We start from the raw sequence: 17,893 nt of genomic DNA on the forward strand, positions 1-17,893 counted from the left end.
AGAAATGGACAAATTCTTGGATACATACAACCTATCAAGATTGAACGATTAAGAAATAGAAAACCTGAAAAGACCAATAATGAGTAACAAGATCAAGGCAGTGACAAAGCTATCCAATTTATCATGCAACTTGACACCCACCTAACATAATCTGTTTTATATATTTTGCCTCTCAGAGTGTGCTGTTTGCTTTTAAGAAGTGTTTTTTTTGTTTTTTTTGTTTTGTTTTGTTTTTGTTTTTTTTTTAGACAGGGTCTTGTTCTGTCACCCAGGTTGGAGTGTGATGGTACAATCATGGGTCACTGCAGCCTCAAATTTCCTGGGCTCAAGTGATCTTCCCACCTCAGCCTCCCAAGTAGCTGGGACCACAGGAATGCACCACCACATCTGACTGATTTCTTGATTTTTTTGAACAGGCAGAGTTTAACCATGTTTCCCAGGCTTGTCTCAAACTCCTGGGCTCAAGTGATCCACCTGCCTCGGCCTCTCAAAATATTGGGGTTACAAGAGTGAGCCACTGCATCCAACCAAGAAATGTATTTTCAATGATGCATTTTGAGATCTGCAGAAGGTGGGATTTTGCTACAGAATTCTCTCCTATTCACATTTTTGTGTGACTCTCACATGAACTTGATTTTTTTTTTTTTTTTTTTGAGACGGAGTCTCACGCTGTTGCCCAGGCTGGAGTGCAGTGGCGCGATCTCGGCTCACTGCAAGCTCCGCCTCCTGGGTTCACGCCATTCTCCTGCCTCAGCCTCCTGAGTAGCTGGGACTACAGGCGCCCGCCACCGCGCCCGGCTAATTTTTTGTATTTTTAGTAGAGACGGGGTTTCACTGTGGTCTCGATCTCCTGACCTTGTGATCCGCCCACCTCGGCCTCCCAAAGTGCTGGGATTACAGGCTTGAGCCACCGCGCCCGGCCGAACTTGATTTTTTTAAGCACCATTTCAAATGCTTCATGTCTCTTCTAAACATTTATAAAAAATTGAATGTGTCTTTTTTTCTTCTCTTTTTGATTTTAGACCAATTTTCAGGAACATATAAGAAATTGGCTGGGTTACAGAGCCATGTCTTGTAATCTATCATCTCCAATTTCTTAGGCTATTCTGTTTCTACCAAATGACCTCAGTCTGACATGTCTGTGCAGAGTGTCTGGGTACTCTCTTGTATCTGAGGTAGGTGCTCCAAGATCTTCAGAGCTACGTTGATCCATCTCCAAGCCTCTCAAGACTTTCTCCTTTACAAAGCTTTAAGGGATTGATAGAATGCACACATGGTTCAGAAGTCTGACCTAAGGTAACTTCTGAATCAACAACTTAGAAAAGAATCTTAGATAATGCTTGTGCATGATACTTATGGACTCTTTTGTAAGATTCAAGTTGCTGCAAGAATAGAGTTCAGTAGTCATCAAGTCCACTACCATTAAGAAAAAAAAAGTATGCAAACAAATAGACAAACTTCTTCAACCCTCCAAATAAATTCAGTATTAGTTGTCTAACTTTACAAGTGATCTAAGCTTCCTCTCTGTGGTAAATTGTGTTACTTTGGGAGAACAAATGGCATTTGCTGGATAGACAAGTATATGGAGTTTATGGCACTTCCTCTTCATAGACTGCTACCTGCTCTGACCACTACAAAAAATAATGCTTTTTAAAAAACCTAGAAAGTCTCAAAACTGGAAATTTAAAAGACTCTGCCTTCTGCAAACAGTCATTGTATAGCATAGAAGTTAACCATATTTAACTTTCCCCTTCCCTCCTTCCTTCCTTCCTTCCTTCCTTCCTTCCTTCCTTCCTTCCTTCCTTCCTTCCTTCCTTCCTTCCTTCCTTCCTTCCTTCCTTCCTTCTTTCTTTCTTTCTTTCTTTCTTTCTTTCTTTCTTTCTTTCTTTCTTTCTTTCTTTCTTTCTTTCTTTCTTTCTTCTCAACTCCCTGCAACCTCTCCCTCCCGGGTTCAAGTGATTCTCCTGCCTCAGCCTCCTGAGTATCTGGGATTACAGGCATGCACCACCACACCCTGCTAATTTTTGTATTTTTAGTAGAGACAGGGTTTCACCATGTATTGGCCAGGCTGGTCTTGAACTCCTGATCTCAGGTGATCCACCTGCCTCGACCTCCCAAAGCACTGGAATTATGGGCATGACCCACTGCACCCAGCACATATTTAACTTTCAAACGTGACCTGCCAAGTTGACAGCTTGTAAAAGTTGCCTTAAGCAGAAAAGTGAATAAAAACAAAGAAGCGAATTTCCTTTTCTTTGTTACACATTCATGTATTTATTAATAAGTATTTGGCTTCCATTATGAGGCAGGCCCTTGCCAGAGCAAGGAGATACAGTGGGAGGTCTTCCTTAAGGAGCTTAGATTTTGCAGACATCAAAATTTTTGAACGTCCTCCATGCTGTCATTAATACTATGAAGGAGAAGTTCTGGAGGGCCTCTGAGAGGCTACTTCCGCAGGGCAAGTGTCCAATCTGGACATTTTCCTGTCTCCAGGGCCACAATCTTTGTTGGGGACCCCTTGTTTCTCATCTAGACTGCTGAGTCTGCTGTAGCCTTCTGACCCCTCGCTTCACAGGCTTCCCCACCTGTACCCCATTGTCTACATGGCATTTCGTGGTCTTTTTAAAAACACTGTGCACCTAACTATGCCACCTCTCTGTTTCTCTCTCTCTCTTCCTTTTAAAGTCTTTTCAATGTACTTTCTTGTTGACTGAATAATATATAGAACTTACCCTGACATGAAAGATCCTTGCATGATCTGTCCTCTGCTCATGCTCTGACCCCATCTGCTGCTGTTGCATGAAGGCCTTGGCTGCTCCTGACCTGTGTTCTGTTTGCTCCAACCTCGGGTCCTTGCCCTTGTTTCCTTTGCCTGGAGCAGTCTCCCTTCGGATACCTGTGTGACTCATTTCTTTACTGCATCCGCTTTCTGCTCGAGTATTTTTTTTCCGCTGTCAGCTCAGCTAATCACCCTGTCTGAAATAGCATTCCTTCTCACTTTTGGTTAAACTGGTTCTTTTTTCCTCATAGCGTTTAACACTACCTGACATTATGCGTCTCTGTTTTAGTTCTTTCTGTGTTGCTATCACAGAATACCGAAGACTGGGTAGTCTATAAAGAAAATAAGTTTATTTGGCTCATAATTCTGGCAGGAAATCCAAGATTAGGCAGCTTGTCTGGTTGGCTTCTGCTGAGGGCATCATGCCACTTCAACTCCTGGCGGAAAGTTTAAGGGGGAGAGGGTGTGTGCTTCATACATGAAAGGCAAACTTGCTTCATAACAGCCAGCTTTCTCAAGAACTATTCCAATACCCTGGAAACTCATCTTGTCTCATGAGAACTGCATTAATCCATCCAGGAGTGTGGAGAACCCATAACCCAAATACTTCTTAAAGGCTGCATCACCTCTCAATACCATTACATGGGCAATTAAATTTCAACATGAGTTTTGGCAGGGACAGAACATAGCAATCTGTGTTTATTGGATTATTTTACGTCCCTTCTCACCTTGCCAACATACTAGAATGAAAGATCCTTAATGGCAGGGCCTTTTACTGTTTGGTTCATTCATGTAACACCAGCCCAGTAACGTGGCTTGTACCTGTGGTTGGTCTCAATGTTGAATAAATAATTATTACATGGATTTAGAGCTCAGAGAGTATGTGGTGGGAAGACAGAGGGTCCAACTTGAGGTAAGGATGCCTACATTTAAAAGCAGGTAAAAGAGAAGTTGCCAAGCTGTGGGTGCAAAGCTGGGAGTTGTTCTGGAAGCTAAGAGGAAAGAGAGGAGAAGGGAATGACCAAAGTCATCAAACATGTCTGAGAACTTAAGAAGGAAAATGACTGTATAATTCTCATTGGATTTTGAGGCATGACTGTCACTGATGCCCTAGATAAGAGTCATTTCAAGTGTATATTAGAAATGGAGCCCAGTTAGAGTGGGTTGAAATGTGAGTGTTGGGAAAATAGACAGGAAGGCTTTCACTTGCCAATTTTCACATATTTTGTAGATGATAATCTATGATCAATTAATATCAATAATTGAAGATAGATAATGGTTCCAACTAAGTTGGGGAAATGGTAGGCATGGATTAATGACCTGCTTTGCTCCAACCTGCTCTGCCTATGGCAAGTGTCACAGAGTATTGTGGTTGGACTATGGCTCTCTGAGAGACCTTGAACCAGTTGTGTCTCCTTCATGAGTTCCTTCATGAATTTGCACACCTACAAAATCAGCACACCAATCATGGCCCTCCTATCTAAGTCATAGGCATGTAGAAATGACCAAAGGAGACATCGCTCCTGAAAGTGCTTTGTAACTTGAAAGAAAAATGTAAAATATTAGTAGAGTCATTTTGCTTGCCTCTGGATGCTGACTAAACTATCCCCTTACAGATTCCTGAACAACGTTGGTTTCTTTTTTCCACTGATAATGATGCTGACGTGGATGGTGTCTGTGGCCAGCATGGTCAGAAAATTGGTGTATGAGCAGGAGATCCAGATAGAAGAGGTAAATATCCTTAAACCTCACCTGGGAGACAAAGATGGGGAAGCTGGGGACTTTGGAAATGGATCTTGTCCCATAACTAACCTGAGCCTCTCTGTTTTGCTTCCCTCTCCTCTGCTGGGGTTCTGGTGTACAAAATAGCTGAGTCCCTGTTCCAGAAAGATGATTTTATGTTGAAGTCTGAAGCAATGCCAGAGTTTAACAGATATTTTCCATTGACATGAAAGAAAGTCAAAGAATAACCATACAAGATTGCAAGAACAAAGCCAATGTTCCTCATTCAGCAACTTTTTTCAAACCCAGAAAAACACAGCAGCAGACTTCCCATCTTAATTTATGCTTAGAATTTTTTTATGTAGAGGCCCTGCTATTTTTGTTGTAATACTGTTATAAAACTTAAACTATCATAACTTAAATTTTTTATTTCCATAGGTTTTTTGGGGAACAGGTGGTGTTTGGTTACATGAATAAGCTATTCAGTAGTGATTTCTGAGATTTTGGTGCACCCATCACCCGAGCAGTGTTCCTGGTACCCAATGTATAGTCTTTTATCAGTCACCACCCCCAACCCTTTACCCTGAGTCCCCAAAGTCCAGTGAATCATTCTTATGCCTTCGTGTATCATAGCTCAGCTCCCACATGTGAGTGAGAACATATGATGTTTGGTTTTGCATTCCTGAGTTACTTCACTTAGCATAAGAGTCTCTAATTCCATCCAGGTTGCTCTGTATGCTATTATTTCATTCCTTTATATGGCTGGGTAGTATTCCATGGTGTGTATGTGTGTGTGTGTGTGTGTGTGTGTGTGTGTGTGTATGCTTTTTCTTTATTAACTCATTGATTGATGGGCACTGGGTTGGTCCCATATTTTTGTAATTGTGAATTGTGCTGCTATAAACATATGTGTGCAACTATCTTTTTCATATAATGACTTCTTTTCCTCTGGGTAGATACCCAGGAGTGGGATTGCTGGTTCAAATGGTAGATCTACTTTTAGTTCTTTAAGGAATCTCCACACTGTTTTCCATAATGGTTGTACTAGTTTACATTCCCACAAACAGTGTAAAGTATTCCTTTTTCACCGCATCCATGCCAACATAGATTATTTTTTGATTTTTTAAATTATAGTCACTCTTGCAGGAGTAGGGTGATATTACATTGTGGTTTTGATTTGCATTTCCCTGATAATTAGTGATGATGAGTATTTTTCCATATGTTTGTTGGCCATGTATCTATCTTCTTTTGAGAACTGTCTATTCATGTCCTTAGCCCACTTTTTGATGAGACTATTTGTTTTTTTCTTGCAGTTCTCTGTAGATTCTGGATATTAGTCCTTTGTTGGATATATAGATTGTGAAGATTTTCTCCCACTCTGTGGATTGTCTATTTACTCTGCTGATTATTTCTTTTGCTGTGCAGAAGCCATTTAGTTTAATTAAGTCCCATTTATTTATCTTTGTTTTCATTTCATTTGCTTTTGGGTTCTTGGTCATGAAGTATTTGCCTAAGCCAATGTCTAGAAGGGTTTTTCTGATGTTATTTTTCTAGACTCTTTATGGTTTCAGGGCTTAGATTTAAGTCTTTTATCCACCTTGAGTTGATTTTTGTATAAGGTGAGAGATGATGATCCAGTTTCATTCTTCTACTTGTGGGTTGCCAATTATCCCAACATCATTTGTTGAATAAGATGTCCTTTCCCCACTTTATGTTTTTGTTTGCTTTGTTGAAGATCAGTTGGCTATAAATATTTGGGTTTATTTCTGGGTTCTCTATTCTGTTCCGTTGGTCTATGTGCCTATTTTTATACCAGTACCATGCTATTTTGGTGACTATGTCCTTATAGTATAGTTTGAAGTCGGGTAATATGATGCCTCCAGATTCGTTCTTTTTGCTTAGTCTTGCTTTGACTGTGTGGGTTATTTTTTTGGTTCCATATGAATGTCAGGATTGTTTTTTCTAGTTCTGTGAGGAGTAATGGTGGTAGTTTGATGGGAATTGCATTGGATTGCAGATTGCTTTTGGCAATATGGTCATTTTCACAATATTCATTCTACCCATCCATGAGCACAGCATGTGTTTCCTTTGTTTGTGTCATCTATAATTTCTTTTAACAGTATTTTGTAGTTTTCCTTGTAGAGGTGGTTCACCTCCTTGTTTAGGCATATTCCTAAGTATTTTATTTTATTTCTTGTAGCTATTGTGAAAGGGGTTGAGTTCTTGATTTGATTCTCGGCTTGGTCACTGTTGGTGTATAGCAGAGCTACTGATTTGTGTACGTGAATTTTGTATCCTGAAACTTTGCTGAATTTACTTGTCAGTTCTAGGAGATTTTTGGATGAGTCTTTAGGGTTTTCTAGGTATATGATATTATCATCAACAAACAGCAACAGTTTGACTTCCTCTCAACTGATTTGGATGCCCTTCATTTCTTTATCTTGTCTGATTGCTCTGACTAGGACTTCCAGTACTATGTTGAATAGTAGTGGTGAAAGTGGGCATCCTTATCTTGTTCCAGTTCTCAGAGGAAATGCTTTCAACTTTTCCTTGTTCAATACAATATTGGCTGTGGGTTTGTCATATATAGCTCAGACCATAGTGGAATAAAATTGGAAATAAACTACAAAAGGAACCCTCAAAACCATGCAAATACATGGAAATTAAATAACATGTTCCTGAATGATCATTGGGTTAAGAATGAAATAAAGATGAAAACTAAGTGAACTGAATGATAATAGTGATACAACCTATCAAAACCTTTGGGATATGGCAAAAGTGATGCTAAGAGGAAAGTTCACAACATTAAATGCCTACATCAAAAAGTCTGAAAGAGCAAAAATAGACAACCTAGGGTCACACCTCATGGAACTGGAGAAACAAGAACAATGGAAACCCAAACCTAGCAGAAGAAAAGAAATAAGAAAGATGAGAGAATAGCTAAATGAAATTGAAACAAAAAATACATTTAAGTCTTTACTCCATCTTGAGTGAAGTTTTGTGTAAGGTGTAAGGAAGGGGTTCAGTTTCAATTTTCTGCATATAGCTACCAGTTTTCCCAGTACCATTTATTAAATAGGGAACCCTTTTCCCATTGCTTATTTTTGTCAGGTTTGTCAAAGATCAGATGGTCATAGATGTGTCGTCTTATTTCTGAGATCTCTATTCTGTTCCACTGGTTTATGTGTCTGTTTTTGTTTCAGTACCATGATGTTTTGGTTACTGTAGCTTTGTAGTATAGGTCAAAGTCAGGTAGTGTGATGCTTCCAGCATTGTTTTTTTGTCTTAGGGTTGTCTTGACTATACAGGCTCTTTTTTTAAATTTTGGTTCCATATGAATTTTAAAGTAGATTTATCTAATTCTGTGAAGAATGCCAATGGTCGTTTAATGGGAATAGCATTGAATCTCTAAATTACTTAGAGCAGTATGGCCATTTTAATGATATTGATTCTTCCTATCCATGAACACAGAATGTTTTTCTATTTGTTTGTATCCTCTCTTATTTCCTTGAGCAGTGGTTTATAGTTCTCCTTGTAGAGGTCCTTCGCTTCCCTTGTTAGCTGTATTCCTAGACATTTTATTCTCTTTGTGGCAATTGTGAATGGGAGTTCATTTATGATTTGACTGTCTGCTTGTTTCCTGTTGGTGTATAGGAATGCTTGTGATTTTTGAACATTGATTTTGTACCCTGAGACTTTGCTGAAGTTGCTTATTAGCTTAAGTAGCTTTTGGGCTGAGATAATGGGGTTTTCTAGATATAGGATCATGTCACTTGCAAACAGAGACAGTTTGACTTCCTCTCTTCCTATTTGAATATGCTTTATTTCTTTCTCTTACCTGTTTGGCCTGGACAGAACTTCCAAAACAATGTTGAATAGGAGTGGCGAGAGAGGGCATCCTTGTCCTGTGCCAATTTTTAAGGGGGATGCTTCCAGCTTTTGTCCGTTCAGTATGATATTGGCTATGGGTTTGTCACAAATGGCTCTTTTTTAAAAATTTAACTTAATTTTAAGTTCCAGGATACAAGTGCTCATGAAAATCAAATACCAGGCTTGAGGAGGCAATGTCCTTCCCAGGGCCCTTTACAGGGTGGTATTTGCAAGCAAGCAGATTTACCTTTCCACTGGTCCACCTTCTTTTTTTTTTTTTTTTTTTTTTTTTTTGAGGTGGAGTCTCCCTCTGTCACCCAGGCTGGAGTGCAGTGGCCAGATCTCAGCTCACTGCAAGCTCCGCCTCCCAGGTTTACGCCATTCTCCTGCCTCAGCCTCCCAGTAGCTGGGACTACAGGCGCCCGCCACCACGCCCGGCTAGATTTTTGTATTTTTTAGTAGAGACGGGGTTTCACCGTGTTAGCCAGGATGGTCTTGATCTCCTGACCTTGTGATCCGCCCGTCTCGGCCTCCCAAAGTGCTGGGATTACAGGCTTGAGCCACCGCGCCTGGCCATGGTCCACCTCCTTTCTCCTACTATCTGATTTGTTCTTCCTCAAGTATGCATTCTGTGGTAACCTTGGGCTTGTTCTCTTTTTGATAGTATCTGCGGATGATGGGAGTGCATCCAATGACCCATTTCCTGGCCTGGTTCCTGGAGAACATGGTTGTGTTGACCGTAAGCAGTGCTGCTCTGGCCATCATTCTGAAAACAAGTGGCATCTTTGCACACAGCAATGCCTTTATTATTTTCCTCTTTCTCTTGGATTTTGGGATGTCAGTCGTCATGCTGAGCTACCTCTTGAGTGCATTTTTCAACCAAGCTAATACAGCGGCCCTTTGCACCAGCCTGGTGTACATGATCAGCTTTCTGCCCTACATAGTTCTATTGGTTCTACATAACCAATTAAGTTTTGTCATTCAGACATTTCTGGTAAGTAAGTTGTTTTGTAAAAATACAAAATAAAACAAAACTGCAATCTATCTAACAAAACAAGACCAACCACCCTCACCTTTTCAATTTGTCATATTCATATCTACATGGGTTTTCTGATATCTGCTTTTTAAAATCTTATCCACAAATGTAAACCATTGAAACTGCAGTGTTTTTGCTGGACAGCAGCCCATTAAGAATATCCAGTTTTTATGTAGCAGAGACTTTCTGCAGACTCTGGAAAATAAGCGGCATTCTTAAGGAAGCATATAACTTTATTTTCTCTTTCTTTCATGCATGGAAAATAATAGATTTCTAAAGATATTTTAGAAGCAAAAAATCAGCATTTTTTCTTGAAGCATTATGAATTACATCACATTGAGTAGAAAAATCTGTCCGTTAGCAACGTCAGAGTCACTCGTCCATTTAAAATGTACCTCCTAAAAAAGTATGATAACACTTTCAGGTCTGTGACATCAAATACGTAGAACATAAAAAACGTATTCATTATTTTATGACAATTGCTGGCAAGCACAGTGCCTGAAACATAGTAGGAACTCAATCAAAGCGAGGGTGAACCATCCCTATTAAAATGATCTCTTCAGAGAGCCAGTGGCATCACTGTAAACACTTGCACTGCACTCAAGACTATTCTCTCCAGTAGGTCAAGTGACTTCCTAAAATTGCAGTCTGTTGAGAGATATGACAGAGTCTTAACAGAGACTTTGGGGAGATGTCAAGGAGACCTAGATCACAGGGCTGCTCGGGGTATTTAAAGGCCCTTAAAAGTCCTTTTGTCCAGCACAAGAGAAAGCCCCAGTGCTTCACTCACTTATTGGGAGCAGAACACCTTCTCTGCTCATTTAGGGCCTAGAGTAAAATATTTACATGAAAGCCAACTGAGTTTTCTTCAACTTCAATAAATGATTCAAAGCTCTCTGGTTTCTACTAAACATGTACACACAACATAGATACACATGCAGAATGAAAAAGTGGTTATATTCCATCAGTGTTTTATCTATTGATATGTGTTCATTGGTGTTGATTGGCTTATGTCACATTTGTAAAAATTCATAACCAATAATTTCATATTAGTGTTAAGTAGATGTTTTCAGAATAATTAACACAAGTGGGACCATTCACGGTCCTTCCCCATATACTCCTTGTACATAGAAAAGGAGTCATCCACGATCTGACCTAATTTTCAAATGGTGTTGTTTTTAATTTTACCTCGGTTCTTATATTTGTGGATTCTATGCATATAAAATTTGATTTTCTTTTTACATATTCAAATGCTTTTTAGCAAATAAAAAATATCTAACTCTGATACATTGTATTTTTTAATGTAAGATTTTTTTTAATGGGGTTTCTTTCTAACATAAGACCTCTCCACTGAGATAAAATAACATTTTTCTTCAATACGCCTTCTTTCTAGTGTAGAATAGTGTATGTATTCCATCAGACAGCCTGCAGTATGCTCCAGGGCATTCACTTAATAATAAAAAATGGTAAATTGCTCTATTCCATTTTTCACTGTTTTGTGTTACACATTCTGTGTATGATGCATTGGATTTATGACACTTCAAGCATCTCAGTAAAGAGAAATAATTCCTTTTAATGTTAAAAACTAGCTTGTTATTATGCTTTTCAGAGTGGACTGACATTCCACTATGTTTTTCAGATTAAAATATTTAAATGACTGCCTGAAGCGATGGTTGGGCATCATCAGAATGAAAAGTTGTTACGACTTCTCTCTTTGAATTAAGTGTTGTGGATTTTCTGTGTCCCAATCAAACACTAACGTGCAGTTTTTCTTTTCACTCCATCAATCTGTGGGCAGTGCCTTCTCTCCACAACTGCCTTTGGACAAGGAGTATTTTTTATTACATTCCTGGAAGGACAAGAGACAGGTAAGAGCATGCATGTGTAAAAAGTAACTCTCAGTGAATCACCTTTTTGGAAATTAATAGTTATATTGCAAGTGATCCAGTAGGAAGTCTTCATTATCAAGTAGAGCATTCAGAATGAGATTCGGATATCTAGTTTCACTGTTGTATACACCTCCCATTGTCTGGTAGCCCTAGTTTTGAGAACATTTAAGAATAATCATGGCATCCCTTGCTTCAGACACTATCCAGGTCAACCACCCAGCCAATGCTCGGGTCTTCCTTATACCACCCCTGACGTCGCGTCAGGTGAGTGACCTTCTGAACCTTCTAAGAGTAGGGTATGCAAATGTGTTCATCTGTTAGATCAGGGGTCCCCAACCCTTGGGCCATGGAGCAGTCCATGGCCTGTTGGGAACTGAGCCTTACAGCAGGAGGTGAGCAGCAGGCAAGGGAGACAAGCTTCATCTGTATTTACAGGCACTCTCCATTGCTCACGTTATTGCCTGAGCTCCACCTCCTGTCAGGTCAGTGGGGGCATTAGATTCTCACAGGAGCCTGAATGTTATGTGAACTGTGCATGCAAAAGTTCACATAGGTGCATGTGTCACAAAGGTTCACAAACATGCAATAGGTTGCATGATCCTTATGATAATTTAATGCCTGTTGATCTGTCACTGTCTCACATCACTCCCAGATGGGACCGTCTAGTTGCAGGAAAACCAGCTCAGGGCTCCCACTGGTTCCACATTATGGTGAATAGTGTAATTATTTTATTATATATTACAATGTAATAATAATAGAAAAAAATGCACAATAAATGTAATGCACTTGAATCATCCTGGAACCGTCCTCTATCCCCCAGTCTGTGGAAAAATTGTCTTCCACGAAACTGGTCCTTGGTACCAAAAAGGATAGTACCACTGTGTTAGATGATTGTTGACCTGGGATCTGTCTTCCTAGATCCTCTATCCGTGTTTTCTCGTTTCTCCTTTCTAATTATTCCTTTCACATGACAACCATCCACATATTTGTTGGCTCTCATCTTTACTCCTAGATTTACTAGATCATTCCTGAAGATCAGGATCCAGAAATAAGTCTAATCAGCATAAAATAGAGTGCAATTATCTCATACCAATGCAGCCTAAAATGATTTTCTAAAAATCTATTGGCAGCATTTTTTGCTTATATTGAGAATTTGACAACCAAAATTCTAAACCAGAACATACATATATTTCATAGATATTAGTGTGGTTTTGTGGGGGGAGGAAGTGTTTTTGTAAACAGAGGTAAAACACATGCTATAAGTAAAATTTGACTCTAGCTATTGTTGCATTAGCCAGTTAATTTGTACTGGTCTTTGAGTTCTTAGAGTTTTTCAGTAAGACATATTAAAATGTTCTTTTACAGATGAGTAATCCTGAATGATTTCTTCTAACTAACCTTTAGAATAAATTGAATCAAGATGATAGAAACAAAAAATGGTCACTGTTAGACCATTTGAATGTTTTGGTCTAAATTCCAAGCACACAATGATTAAAAAATGTATTTTATTGAACTGTAGCCTGGTACCATAGGGAAATTTAGAAAGAGGAATATTTTTCTTAAATTATATGTTAATCCAGAAATAAATCACAAACATATTACAAGAAAATAATAATTCTTTCCCACCCTAGTTCTTATATATCCTATTTATGTATTTTCCAAGAGCACAGAGAGTTACACAGTTTAGAATTTGGGTTCTCAAGGAGACTTAAAAAATTTTTTTTGAATGCTTATTTTCCTTAAATACAAAGTCCTTTCTACTCAGTAAATAAAACTAGATAGGAGTAAGGTGACCTTTAAAACTTTTTAAAGTATTAGATATTAAAATGTAGTTAATGATCACCCCACCTGGTATCATTGAAATAGGTGTAAGATTGCACAAGTTAACATTTCATTTGAAGAGTTATGGCCAGTGGTATTGACCTTCTTTTTGTTTTAGTTCTATTCAACTTTACTTGAGCTTCTAGAAGTAATGAACTCATTGTGACAAAATCTACTGTAAAAGAGCTTGTGCAGTTCTAACTCTGACCTTTTTCTTCCTGCTAGGGATTCAGTGGAATAATATGTACCAGGCTCCAGAACAAGGGGGCATGACATTTGGCTGGGTTTGCTGGATGATTCTGTTGGATTCAAGCCTTTATTTTTTGTGTGGATGGTACTTGAGCAACTTGATTCCTGGTAAGAATTTTGCACTTTATAAGATAACAAAATAAATTTTAGAAACAGTTTGAATTAATATGCACAAATATTAGAATAATCATTTATTTTTTAAGGAAGATCCAGAAAGGGAAGTCTTAGAATATATTTTAAAAGGAGCTGTACATTTTTGAGAAAAAATGTGATGCTTTTGTTTCCTGAGTGGAAGGTGAAAGGCCACGTGAGGGGTTAGCCAGGATGAAATAAGCATGAAAACTCACTAGGCCCACCAAACAGCTCCCAACAAGTGGATTTCAGTCTACACAGAAAATATCCTGGTTTCCTAGATAGAGTGTTTCCCAACACGCATGAGGGGTGAGGGGCAAGAGAGCCTGGGGGCCCATGGTGCTGCAGGCTCCCAGAAAGCAAAGAGGTCAGGTGGGGTGGGGGTGGGGGTGCTCAGAGTGCCTTGGGCAGAAAGTCACTTCTAGTGGGGGTCTAGGGGCCAAGCGCTCAGCCAGTGGCAGGTCGGCAGGTGGCAGGACCTGGGGAGAAGCAGGCAAAGCCTAAAGGCAGCTAGATAGGGTGGGCTGGGAGTGAGGGGCTATGTTCAACCACAGGGCTTTCAGTGTTGTCACGGATATGGGGTTTCCCAAATGTGGCACACTTTTTTCCTGGTGTGGCAGGCATTCCCCAGAGGTCTGGAGGACAAGTGTATCAATGGTTTAAAAAAAAAAAAAAAACAAACCACTAATGGTAATGGGTTTTCTTAGCTGTTTTGGGAGGAAAAGAGGTATGCATACTTTACCTTTTTGGTTCAGGTCCAAAAGAGCAGAAATAGCACTTTAAAATTATTTATTTTATTTTTTAGAGATAACACTTTAATGGTGGTGTATTTTCTTACTGAAATTACTTGCAACCTGGGTCTGTGCTTTTCAAGGCAAATAGCATCTAACTAAATTAAAATTTAAAATGTAAAAAAAATAAAGATTCTAATCTTACACAAATGAAAATGGAGGGATAGAAGGAAAACAAACACTGTTCATTCTGTTTGTGAAAACACATTCCAGACTTGGAGAGCTCATGAATCATTTAGGGATGGGTAAACATAAAAATAATATGGGTCACTGAAAAGATCATTTTACACAAAAGTAGGAATATATGGCCCTCAAGAGGTAGAGAGAGAACATAAATTGGAAACGTGATTTATTTAGGAAAAACTTAGACTGCATCGTCTTGGTACTTTGAATAAAATTTAAGAAAACAAAACTTAAGAAATAAGATTCTAGGAAATAAGAGATTAAAAAAAAAATGAGTTGAGAAGGCCAAGGGTTAGGAAATTGGATGAGAAGCAATTGACTATTGAGAAGAAGCAAAAATAACATAAGACAGTAATGTTACAAAATACATCTGTGATATCAATTTAAAATGCAAAAGACCAGCAAAAAAAGTCTACTCTCTGCAATGTTGAGATGAAGATAAAATGTGTCCTGGGACCCAGAATGATCTGATTTCTCCCTCAACCATCAGCATCTAAGGCAAGAGGCTCCTAGGGGTAGTATTTTTCTACATTATAGTGAAGCAAAGGAACATTGTATTCAGCTGAGACTTTCACTCTGAATCCCACTGTGGAATTCTAAATTGAAAAGTTTTAAAAGAGACTGAGCCTTGAGGTGGATATCTGGTGTGCAGAGGGTTCACTGTCTAGGTCATATTTGAAGGGAAGAAAAGGGAATTGGGGGTACACTCATGGAAGAAGGTAATTGAACTCAGAAAAGCTGAGTGATGGTGAGAATGTCCCCACCAATGGGACAGTATTGAGTCATTCCCTATCCTGTGGGTCAGGGGATGTTCAGCTAAGCTGGTGGCTTTTAAGAAGAAATTCTTTCTAAAAGTTCAGTGAGGTTAACTTGAGGCTCAGAAGAAATTTAAAAAAATCGTTTTCCTCAGGGGACCAGGAGATTCAAATACTGGATTTGGTAATCTTTTGGAAGTACCTTGGCCATCTGAACCATGCCACATTTGGAACTCACGTATATTCGACTGGGGAAACCATCATCTTCTGTTCCCTCTTTCATCTCCTCCTGTCCTTCCATTTCTTCAGACTCTTAATTCCCTGCCCTCCCATTAGGTTAAGGTTAAACCAACAATCCACCATCTTCATACACTCACGCCACAATCCTGCATTCTCACAACATGGCTCATGATTAACATCTACCCAATATGTAAAAATTGAGCTGCTTCAGAGTCAGCTCTTACCCTACCACATCCAACTGGAGAAAAAGATCTCCTGATTTTACTTCACAAGTCTCCCTTAAGTTCACTCGGATGTACCTTTTCTAGGGAATGTCTCCATGTTTTCAGCAGGCCACACAAAGTGTTCTGTGACCTCTAATGAGTTACGATTCCCAGCTACATTGGATCCTACACCCTGCAAAGGGAAGCAATACAGGAGGCCCTCAATCCACCTCTGAATGGCAGACACTAGTTTCAACATTTTGTTTAGTGAATTTAGAGTGGTGGGTTTTATATTTTCTCTTTGTGATTGTAACACTAATTTTACCTACCAGCTAGTTAGGAAAAAAGATCAGAGTCTATTACAGAATTAAAAAAAATCAAAGCTCGAACATATTTATAACACATATTTAAAAATACAAAGGCATAGAGCTGAATAAATATGTCAATAAAGATTTTTGAATTTATCACAGAATTCAGATTCTTTTATTTCGAAAGCTAAAAATAAGAGTTGGCAATTTGCATATTCCCAAATTGCCCGAAGTATTTATTTTCCACTTTGACAAAGTCTGCCGATAATAACAAGGAATAAAATTGCCAGACACTATTGATGGGCTTTCAGATCCATAAAGAGGGTTGTAATTTCTAGGAGCTCTCAGACCCAATACCTTCTTTTTAAGACAAATATTTTATATTACCTCCTTTACTCTCTTGAAATGAAACTTATAGATAATGAAAACTACCTGTGTATGAGTCTTAAAATTAATGTAATTTTAAAATTTTAGTATAAAAGAGAAATAGAAAGTAATTTATAATAAGATAACATGTAAATTATCAGTGCTCAGGCAAGAATTCATTAGAACATAGAATGGGATATTCAGCTGCTTACTTTTATTTGGAATAAGTTCGGATTTAAAAGAAGGAAAATGGTTGGAAGCCATTTGGTACTAAAAGGAAAGAAAATGCACAAGTAAAGAGAAATGTAGACACTAGAAGTAAAGCTAATGTTAAGTAATACTAGATCAGATTTATTGGCATGTGATTAAAAGATGAAAATAACTTCAACTGAAGTAGGAAAAATGTGGGAAGAAATATTATACACTAATGAGGTGAATAAAATAATGATATTTTTGTAAATGACCTGGGTCTTACTTAAAAGTAATAAGGAAATTCCCTGTGTTTAACACATGGGGCAGGTAATGACAAAACATAACAGAAGATCCATTTCCTGTCTTATGATTCTATCTCATTTCAGTCTCTCCATTCAGCCTCCAGTCTTTTAAAGACTTTGGAGATCTATTCTTTAGTAGTGACAGGAAATAGAGGACTGATTGGACAAAGGAATAATATTAATAATATGAGAGGGTTTTATAGAGAAGCCAAGGGAACAGCATCAAAATAAGATTGAAAAGTAATAGGGAGCCTCATGTTAATCATTTCAATGTGTAATTTTTACCAGATGGTCTTATTTTGCTATACAGTTTTAAAAAATATATATATATATAGAATGACAATGTAACATAGTTACTAACCCTTATTAATACAATTTAGTACATTTTCTGAATTTCTACTAATTTAAATATATCTGGTTTTAAGTTTGTTACAAGCAATCTTCACATCTTTTGTCGTGTATTTGGGTATAATGGGGCAGATTGAGGATTGATACAGTCATACTGCATTGCAAACTTGAAAGCAGTGAGTGACATCACTATTGATGGCATGGTTTTCCAAAACAATGAACAATTTCTACTTTAAACAATAATCTTCCACTGGTTTACACAGTGGTTGAATTTCTGACAAATTTAGTGTATACTGAAACTGCATAGAAACTGAGTTTATATGTCCTAGGCTCAATAACCATGCAACACTTTGCATTTGCACAACTGGTCAGGCTCACAGAAGGCAAGTCAAGGACATTTCTTTGTTGCACTTTGGAGGATATTGACTAACCCAGGCATCTGCACCCTAAAGGCAATTGTACCATCCCCATTGTATTAATCCTACTTTTTTATTTTCTGTATTTCTGAGGCTTTGACTGGAGTTGAGGGTGTGCAGTTACTGACCCTGGAGGGACTGTTCCTTCCAGGGATAGCCAGTTCCTAGCCATAGTGAAGGACTCCCCTGTGGATGTGCCTTTCACATGCAAACCAATCCAGAGCCCACACCCCTACCACTATGGGGTGCTCACACTCAGGGCCACTGTCTACCTGGCCTGATGAGCCCAGG

At 38.6% G+C, this 17,893-nt stretch overlaps 1 protein-coding gene across 4 annotated transcripts in view; it reads left to right on the top strand.

The window, feature by feature from the left end:
* Positions 1 to 17,893, top strand: part of LOC105492357 (ATP binding cassette subfamily A member 13) — a 454,445-nt gene that overhangs the window by 157,442 nt on the left and 279,110 nt on the right. For all 4 annotated transcript variants that reach the window (XM_011759379.3, XM_024796198.2, XM_024796197.2 and 1 more), the window contains exons 27-30: positions 4,396 to 4,510; positions 9,036 to 9,365; positions 11,206 to 11,275; positions 13,343 to 13,474. In XM_011759379.3, coding sequence (XP_011757681.2) covers positions 4,396 to 4,510; positions 9,036 to 9,365; positions 11,206 to 11,275; positions 13,343 to 13,474 — 647 coding nt within the window. The remainder of the gene's footprint in view (positions 1 to 4,395; positions 4,511 to 9,035; positions 9,366 to 11,205; positions 11,276 to 13,342; positions 13,475 to 17,893) is intronic.

This window comes from Macaca nemestrina, chromosome 4, assembly GCF_043159975.1.
Source record: "Macaca nemestrina isolate mMacNem1 chromosome 4, mMacNem.hap1, whole genome shotgun sequence".
In the NCBI taxonomy this organism is placed as follows: Eukaryota; Metazoa; Chordata; class Mammalia; order Primates; family Cercopithecidae; genus Macaca; species Macaca nemestrina.